At 39.0% G+C, this 10,024-nt stretch overlaps 1 protein-coding gene across 8 annotated transcripts in view; it reads right to left on the reverse strand.

Moving 5' to 3' along the window:
• Positions 1 to 8,937, reverse strand: part of LOC118496623 (zinc finger protein 420) — a 32,562-nt gene extending 23,625 nt beyond the window's left edge. The window contains exons 1-4 of one of the 8 annotated variants that reach the window (XM_036012912.1): positions 8,417 to 8,937; positions 6,966 to 7,014; positions 3,387 to 3,475; positions 1,352 to 1,478 (exon numbers count right to left, since the gene is read on the reverse strand). In XM_036012912.1, coding sequence (XP_035868805.1) covers positions 1,352 to 1,478; positions 3,387 to 3,395 — 136 coding nt within the window. In that variant the 5' untranslated portion in view covers positions 3,396 to 3,475; positions 6,966 to 7,014; positions 8,417 to 8,937. Of the gene's footprint in view, positions 1 to 1,351; positions 1,479 to 3,386; positions 3,476 to 3,546; positions 3,698 to 4,001; positions 4,022 to 6,965; positions 7,018 to 8,375; positions 8,394 to 8,416 lie in introns of those variants that run through there. The other 7 variants (XM_036012911.1, XM_036012913.1, XM_036012917.1 and 4 more) reach the window with 7 other exon arrangements.
• Between the last annotated feature and the right edge of the window lie 1,087 nt (positions 8,938 to 10,024).

The following is a 10,024-nucleotide window of genomic DNA, read 5'->3' on the forward strand; positions in this document are numbered from 1 at the left end:
TGTCATTAAAAACATACATTTCTGTATCTATTTTTCTTTTTTTTAATTGTTCCATTACAGTTGTACCAATTTTCCCCCATTGCTCTCCCCTGCCCCACCCACCGCCTGCTCCCTCAGTTAGTCCCCACACTGTTGTCCATTACTATTGGTCCTTTACACGTGTTCCTTGACTAGACCCTTCTTTCGCTTGTTATCCCTCTCTCCTCTGGTCACTGTCAGTTTGTTCCTTATTCCCATGTCTCTGGTTCTATTTAGCTCATTTGTTTCATTTGTTCACTAGGTTCCACCTACAGGTGAAATCATATGGTATTTGTCTTTTGCCACCTGGCTTATTTCACTTAGCATAATACTCTCCAGTTCTATCCATGCTGTCGTGAAGGCTAAGAGCGCCTTCTTTCTTTCTCCTATGTAGTATTCCATTGTGTAAATGTACCACAGTTTTTGATCCACTCATTTATGGGATTATATCAAATTAAAAAGCTTCTGCATGGCTGAAGAAAACATCCTCAAAATGAAAAGGGAACCAACTATATAGGAAAGCATATTTGCCAATATACCTTGGATAAGGGTTTGGTCTCCAAAATATATAAAGAACTCATACGACTCAACACCATGAAGACAAAACAACCCAATTATAAAATGGGCAAAGGACTTAAATAGCTACTTCTCCAAGGAGGACATACAGTGGGCATATAGATATATGAAAGGATGCTCAGCATCACTAGCCATCAGGGAGATGCAAATAAAACCACAATGAGATACCACTTCACACCGATAAGAATGGCCATCATAAACAAATCAACAAACAATGAGTGCTGGCAAGGATGTAAAGAAAAGAGAACCCTCATGCACTGTTGGTGGGAATGCAGATTGGTGCAGCCACTGTGGAAAACAGTATGGAGTTTCCTTAAAAAAACTAAAGATGGAACTGCCTTTTAATCCAGTGATCCCATTGCTAGGATTATACCCTAAGAATCTGGAAACACCAACTCAAAAGTGCTGGAAACAGCCTAAGTGCCCACCTATATCTATTTCTAAAAAAATGTAAGCTCCTTTAGCAGACCTAAATTTTAACAATGCATAGTCTATTTTTTCTTACAATATTATAAGTGTCCCAGAGTTAAAACCTAGCCCCTTCACCATCAAAGAAGATATGAAGACAGGTAATTATATACGAAGGGTGGACAAGATAATGTGCCTTCTGGAGAAACTATGTCTACTCCCAATAATTTAAAACCATTACTTTGAGAAGAAATTCAGTTAATTACTTAAAAACAACCTTGAAATAACATCAGTTAAGGCAGCCATTCCAAAGAGAGAACCTAAAATACTACAAAGTAGATCTCCTTACCTAGTGACACCAAGTTACTATAGTTCTCCAACATCACATCTCTGTATAAATGCCTTTGAGCAAAGTCCAGGCATTCCCACTCTTCTTGAGAGAAGTCAATGACAACATCCCTGAACATCACCAATCTCTGAAACAACAAACATAATACTAGTAGTGGAAATTAAAAAATGTATTTTCAATGGAAGGGGAGATGATGGGCAATCCTGTTGCTGTAGACATTTCCTGAATATAGACCATCTCATTACACACAGAGCCTGGGCATTAATAAAGTTAATGAAATAAAGTTAATTTAAAAATACAATATTACAATAAAAAGAAATAGAATACAGAAATGCCTGGTATAATATGTGTCTTGTACATCACACATTCCCAATAAATGAAAGTTTCCCTTTCTTATTCACTATTTAAGAAATAAGAGTCCCTGAGACCCCTAACCCACCCAACTTGCAGGGCTACCCAAGCTGCTTTCACTGGCTTTTCCATACAAATGGCCTGTTTTGGTTCATGCTGTACTTTCCTAAATACTCTCAAAGGTTCACAACCCCAAACAAGCAGCATCTGGCCTCTGAATGCCACGTATCTCTTGCTAAGTGGTCCCAGACCTGGCACTAGTAGTAGCTAGAATTGGTCTACAACTTGGCTTCTTCTGGGTACCTCCGAGCACAGGCCAAATAACAGCCATCTGCAGATCACTTTGTAGTTCATGCAAGGTGGTCCCAGAAAAAATACAAGTAGCTGACCTTGGTCGGCACCATCCAAAAGACTCCAGAGCCCACATCCCCAGTGGCCATCTTCAGACTATACCGAAGTACCACCCAACCACCTCTATAAGCAACACATTCAAGGGGCAGACTTAGAGGGCACCATAACCTCGCTGAAGTGAGTTCTGCACCATAGGGTCAACCTCGGCACTGCAGTTCCTCCACTGTAGTTGTGCCCAGTCAACCCTTCCCACTGAGGTACCAATAGCAATCCAAGCTCAAGTACAGTAGGACGGTGCACACAGCCCACACAGGGGACACACATGGAGTGCCCAGCTCAAGTGACAGGAAAGGCTGCTTCACTGGATTCAACAGGGCCCCCTCAACATCAGGCTATCCTACTGAGACTGGGAGATACAGCAGACCTACCTAACACATAGAAACAAATACAGAGAGGCAGCCAAAATGGGGATAAAAAGAAACATGTGCCAACTGAAAGAACAGGAGAAATCTCTAGAAACAGAACTGAATGAAATGAAGGAAATCAAACTACCAGATACACAATTCAAAACCATGGTTACAGGATGCTCAAGGAACTTAGTGAGAAATTCAACAGCATAAAAAATATATAGAATCCATAAAAAAAGAACCAGTTAGAAATGAAGAATACAATAACTGAAATGAGGAATATACTAGAAGAAATCAGCAGCAGATTAGATGAGGCAGAGGATCAAATTAGCAATTTGGAAGAAAAGATAGCAGAAAATACCCAATTAGAGTAGCTAAAAATAATCCAAAAAATGAGGATAGTTTAAGGGATCTCTGGGATAACATCAAGCATAGCAACATTTTTACCAGTGGCATACAAGAAGAGAGAGAGCAAGGGATTGAAAACCTACTTGAAAAAACAATGACTGAAAACTTCCCTAGCCTGGTAGAAAGGACGAAAAAGACACACGAGTCCAGGAAGCATAGAAGAGTCTCAAAGAAGAATCCAAAGAGGCCCATGCCAAGACACATCGTAATTGAAACGCCAAAGGTAAAAGACAAAGAGAGAATCTTAAAGGCAGTAAGAGAAAAGCAGTTAGTTACCTATAAGGGACTTCCCATAAGACTGTCAGATGATTTTTCAACAGTTTGTATGTGAATATAGCTTGGGTTAGAAAGACTCAGTTAGAGAAGATGCTATCAGTTCAAAGAATGGAATAAACTGAGAAGCTCATTCCTGACTGGGGTCAGCTAGGAAAAAAGTTTCAGGAATAAGGAATGTAAACATGCACATACCCTGTAAAAAAAGTGGCTATTTAAAGAGGACAGGAGAAAACCCCATTTACCTGAGCCATGATTTTTATATCTGTAAGAAACGATCAATCCTCTCCTGGATTCCTATCTTGGAGAAGCACAGTGTCTGGAAAAGGCAGTGCTGGAATGAAGAAAACAGAACTATGAGACCACATTTCTCACAAAGCACCAAAAGAATTAAGTTAGAATTACCTTTGTTGCCCTCCTCTTCGTCTCTTGCTCCCATTCCCAAGATACACACTAAGTAGGGGGGATATAGGTGGTGGTTCTTACCCCTGTCAAACTCAGTGCTCTCTATATTCAAAAAGAAAATATTTACAAAATCTTCTTTATCACTTCTGAAATAAAACTTATAGTGATCCATTTATATATAATACCAAAATAGATAATGACCAATTATTGTATTTCATATATATTTCTTTAAATATTACCTTAATTTAATTTTTAATTGTTGTTCAAGTAGTTTTCTGCCTTTTCCCCCCACTCCTTCTCACCTCCCTCCCCTGTTTCCAACCCCCCTTGTTATTGTCCATTATGTCCTTTGTAATTGTTCCTGTAAACCCTTTACCCTTTTCCCCCATTATCCTCTCCTCTCTCCCCTCTGGTCACTGTCTGCCTGTTTTCAATTTCAATGTCTTTGGCTATACTTTGCTTGCTTGTTCATTTTGTTGATTAGATTCCTGTTCATGATGCAATCATAGGGTATTTGTCTTTCACCACCTGGCTTATTTCACTTAGCATAATGCTCTCCAGTTCCATCCATGCAGTCACAACTCAAACCACTATAGTAAAAGGCATAAGTAATTAAATGTTTACAACCACTTAAAATGGACAAATTTAGATTTATAAGATGACAATATTCAACTAAGTATTGTTGACATATTTTTACTTATATTTGACATTTTGAAATAAAGGCTATATTTATATATGTATGTATGTGTGTGTATGTATATACAAAAACGTGTTGCAGAATAAATGAAATTCATTATCTACAAATGGAGGCTTCTACAAGTATGTAGTACTCGGAAGTCAAATGTCATAAGCAGTATTTCGATTAGTGCCAAAACTTTTTATTGTTTTAAAAAGTCTCAGTGAATTTCTGAATAAAATAAAGTTCATCTTTCTCAAACAAACTAGCATTCCTGAAAGATTTAACTAATAGTAAAACCATGCAATAATACTAAATATAGAAACTTGAAATAAATCATGCAAAAATGCTTTATGTAAAAGGTACTAGACCCTCATAATAAGAAACACATTTTTTCCCTCGCCTATGATCCTCATTTTGCCATTCATAGAACAATTCTTTGTTGTGCACTGCAGGACATCTAGATTAGAAGTTGGTCCACTATTTTTGTAAATGAAGCTTTATTGGAACACATCTACAGTCATTTATTTATATACTGTCTTTGGCTACTTTCACATTAGAGTGCTATAGCTGAACAGTGACAAGAGAGACTGAATGGCTCAAAAAGCCTAAATTATTTACTGTTTATTCCCTTATAGAAAAGCTATCTAACCTGTGATCTAGATCCATGTCTTGCTTTAGTTTTTCAGAAGCTAGAAGCCTTCACCCAGTTATTATAATACCTAAAAGCACTCAGATATATTTCTAAAACATTCCTTAGGAAAAGTCACTGCTTCTACAGAGAATCGTTGATATAGATGCTCAATAGATATTTAATTAGAAATTCCACTTCCTCTGTATATTAGGAGGGTGCAATAGATAATTGTGTCCATTCTAACAACCAAAAATAATTCAGATAAAATTAAAGATCATAATTCCTTTTAAAGTCATCAGAGATTTTTAACTGAAAATTTTGAGCACAAAGAAATTTAACTGAAATTATAATAAAAATCTAAAAAGCGCCAAGCTTTTCTGAAAAGACATATATGGATGCTCTCATCCTTCACAGGGCTTCAACTACACTGCAATTACCTTAAAGATTAATAGTCCAACCATTCCAATAAAGAGACAACATCAAAACAAGGTAAGCAAGTCCAGCGATATGCTCTTTACAAGAAACAGACTTTAAATATATAGGCACTGATAAGTTGAAAGCAAAATAGTGAAGAAAGATACACCACACAAATACTAAGTATAAGAAAGTTTGTGTACCTGTATTAATAGAAGACAAAATAGGCTTATATTGTATGTCAAGTGTAACTGAAAAATAAAAAAAAATATATTATAAAAAACAAATAAAAGAGGCCTGGACCATCAGCACCAAAAAAAGTTACCCAAGCTCCCTTTCCAGCCTAGCATCTGCCTCTGCAGAACGGGCCTCATATGCATCACCTGAAGGGTCCTTCATGTCCCTGCTGACACCCTGGGCAAAGCAGAGTAGGTAACAGCCCAGGTTCCCCAGCCTGGGCCTAGAAGCCTGAAAGATTTACTGAAATCCTGAAAAAAAAAAAAAAAAAAAAAAAAAAAAAAAAAAAAAAACCCTAATAATAATAATAACAATAATAATAACTAACAGTATAAACATTTAAGATTTTTTCTCAAGTTGGGTATGGAGAAAAAGATAAAGAGGGGAGAAAATGAGAAAATGCACCAATTTTATTATTAGCATTGCAATTCAGGTAGAATTTATGTCAAAAGCATTAAAATAAACTAAAAGTGGGCTATTTCTAGACATTTGTCCCAAACAGAAACCTAAATAAATAGAAACCATATAGACAGTTATTGATTGCTGCATTATGCAATGACAAAATACTGGGAAAAAATCCAAATGTCTACCCATAGGAGACTGGCAAAATAAACTATCACATCCACACAAAATATCCCTATAAAAGAAAGTGGAAGATTTCTACAGGCTGTTATTGAATGATTTCTGAGATACATTAATGTGTGAGAAAAAAAAGGAAGGTACAGAACAGCGTACATAGGAGTCTCCCTTTTAATTAAGAATGAGGCATTAAAAATATATATACATATATATACAAACACATAAACCAAACAGAAGAATAAACCAAAGATAATTACAGGTAGTTATCTACATGTGGAAGAAGGAAACAGAGTAGATAAGACAGGAATGGATACCAGACTTCTCTGAATTCTTCTTGTTCTGTAGTTTAGATTTTGGAAATATATAAATATTTTAGGTACTTTTAAAATAAAATTCAATCAAGGGCTAGGGAACAATTTCTAAAAGTAAAAGCAATATGAAAAAAATGAGCCTAACTCTGTCTCTCAGGTGGGTGGCTTAACTATATGAGAGGTGTTATTTTAGGTGAATAAAAACACAGTAATTTGATTACAGATCCCTAGTAGATTATATCCTACTAAACTCTAGGAAGATTTATATAGTGAATAAAAACTCTTATAGTGAATTTAAATGGTGAAAAAAATGCTATGTAAGAAATAACATAATATTGAATCCTTTTTAAATTTATGAATCTCAAATCCATTCTTCCTCAATTTAACCACTATTGGGAAGCATCTATCACAATTAACTGCACATGATCCTTGCTCCCAATCTACAGAAAACTGCCCTACCCCTCCATTATTTGCAAAGGTTTAGCTAGGAAATTCCAAAAAGCAAACAAAGATTCCTTTGTCCTGAAACAAAGGCAGTTCAGCAGACAAAGAGGAAACATCTACTCACCTTGGTTTACTTTTGAATGCATAACAGCCATTTTTTCCTCCTCTGGGCTCTACTGTCAGGAAAAGAAAATGGAATTATTAGGCCTTTCTTAAGGTATATTCTAAATTAGAACATACTCTCTTCTGTCTCCCACTCCCCAATCCACCCCTCATTTAACATAGAGGGAGGTGAGAAGGAGACTAGAACAGTTCTTCACTTTTTGTTTCAGAAAGAAAATCACACCTGTCTTGGGCTAGAATGTACTTCTGGATGCAAAGTTGACCACTACAGACAGACCCCTACAGGGGTGTGTTACAGGTTCTTAAGTGTGCAGCTTGCCTCTTACAGCACACACTCTGCTAAAGCATTCCCACTCTTGAAATACTATTACATTTCCAAGTGGTCTTTCTTGAAGGTGTTATCAGCTCTAACATTTTCATCTCAAAACCAGGCGTGTGGCTTAGAAACAACTCTTGTATTCTTCATTCATGGTCTCAAATTTCTGACTTCCTTTCTGTCACTCCCTGCATCCAATACCCTTAAGAGGGCACCAGAAAACAGCACGGAACCTTCAACTACAACCCTAGGGTGAACTAACGATGGATACAGACATAAAGCAATCAATACAGGCCATGTGTGAATGAGAGAAAGAGGGAGGGTAGTCGCTGTGGCAAGAAGGTTAGGAAGTCGAGTCCTCCCTCAGTAAAGGACACAGCCAGATTCTATCCTGGAATGAACCCCATTAACACCACAGCAATTTTACCTCTGTACTCCACAAAACTCTCATAAGGGCACAGACTATAAAATATACAAATGACGACACAAAGGGACACAATAACATTTCCATAGTCACACCACCAGAGTCACATTTACCACGTTAATGCTACACTGTCAGACCGCCTGGTCTTAAAATCAAATCACACACAGAGCACACACACAACCCTACTCAAGCACACACAACCACCCTTTCAGGAACACTCAACGGCCAAAAACACCTTTTAATAGCAGCACTTTTACTTTCTTCATAGTCACGAAAACGGCACAGGCACATAACACTCCCACAACATAGCACACTGAGTCATCCAATCAGATAGTCAAACAAACAAGTACCAGGTACAAGAAACAAGCCGACACGAACACTGTCAGAGACACTTATAATACCCCAAAGTCTCGGGCAAAATCCAGTAAAACACGATACAGTCAAAAACACAACCTCAAAGTGCACCCTGTCACAACAGCACCGTCGCACACCTCAGTCACAAGCAACCCCAGTCACAGTAGTATTATCAAACCCTCATAGTCACAAATAACTCACATTCACACAAACACTTAAACACAAACCCACACTCGAACACGCCCCTTAACCTATACAGTCACCAAAATCAGTCAGGTTTGTCGCACAATACAAATCCGCAGGATACACTGCCACACCTGCACTTCCAGCGACGCTTCCTCCGAGCTTTTCCGCCCACCTCGCCAGAAGGTACCGTTCGGAGTCCAAAGTCTGGCGTTCGGGTTCCAGGTAGATTTCGGCTTCACGGGCCTCACCAGAGCTGGCCCCAGCTCTTTCTTCCACGGATACAACCTTCCCACGCGACGCCGCCAAATCGCGCGAACAAACGGAAATGAACTTGCGTTGGAACCCGGTGGCTCTGGGAAATGTAGTCCAAGGCCAGCCAAGGCACTGGGAAACGCAGTCCACCTAGCAGGGGTCTCCTGGGACCCCGCACCAGAACCGCCTTGCGCCAAAGGCCGCACCGGTGATTTCTGGGAGGGCCCTCCAGCGCGCAGTGCGCAGGCGTCAGGGGCGCGCAGCCGGGGCGGTTGAGGCCTGAGACTTGGAGTCTTGAATAGTCCCAGGGCCTTACCGGATCAGGAGAAAGTGGGACTGGCCTGCGGGGCAGGTGCGGGGAAGGAGCTGGAGCCACGCAACGACTTGCCAGAGGCTGCGACTAGCATGAGACCCTTTTTGTGCCTCTCCTGGCACTTCAGTGTGTGAGTGTGAAACAACGCGAGATGTTGCCGGACAGTGGCAGGTTGTTAACACGTGTGTGATTCTACGCGAGTGTGGGCTTGTCTGACAGAGTAAGGACATCTGCTAGTGTAGTTTGTTTTGTGACCATAATTGAGTGTGGTTGCGTGCCTGGTGAGTTTATGTAAATCTGCTTTTCTTGTGTCTGTATTTCAGAGTGTTTGTAGGAGTTCAGCTAACAAAAGAGCAATGTGTTTGTGAAAAAATGATAGGTGGTCAAGTTATTTATTCCTTAAACACTAATTTGATGATCTAGAAAAAAGGGAAGGGTATACAGGAACAAGTATAAAGGACACATGGACAAAAACTAGGTTGGAAATGGGAGGGACGTGGAGAGGGATGGGTGGGTGGGCTGAGATGGGAGTAAAGGACAGAAAACTGTACTTGAACAACGATTAAAATAAAATTTAAAAAGGTTATCAATTTATCTGGTACATAAATGATTTTTCTATCAGAGCAAATACATTGTGTTATGGGGAAGACTACAAAATAAACATTTTTTAAAGAAAGATTATTTCAAAGCCAGTCCTAGGCTAACTGCTTTTTCCTCTGACACAGCCCCCCAAAGTAGGCATCCATTCTTTTCTACTATTAGGGGGACATTCTGTGGTAAGGTTGAGAGGCCATCGACTAATGTAATAATAATGTAAGTTTATACCTGAGAAGAGAAGAGGCCAGCATTAGTCAGATTTCCTAAATTCCAGGTCAAACACTTGTCCCCACTTTCTGATGGGCAAATCTTTGCTCACAGAGAGAAAGGAACTTAAGGATGTGTGTTTTCTTGGTAAGCTTGAACTTGTTTTCACTTTAAGACTCCATGGTCTTTTTTAAAAATATAAATAATCTCAAACTTTTTGAAATTCCAACATAGAGAATATAGAGTTATAATTCCACCACCCTTCAGGAGGAAAAAAAATAATAAAACTTACTCTGGCTTGCAGGGCCCTATACCGAATACTTTGATCTCTTCCCAGTAATGTGACTGGCATAGCAAGTTCAGCAGGATTGTTGAAGAAATGAACCTGTGTGCATGATTCAGTATAGCTGT

The sequence above is a fragment of the Phyllostomus discolor genome, chromosome 12 (assembly GCF_004126475.2).
Source record: "Phyllostomus discolor isolate MPI-MPIP mPhyDis1 chromosome 12, mPhyDis1.pri.v3, whole genome shotgun sequence".
Lineage (NCBI taxonomy): Eukaryota > Metazoa > Chordata > Mammalia > Chiroptera > Phyllostomidae > Phyllostomus > Phyllostomus discolor.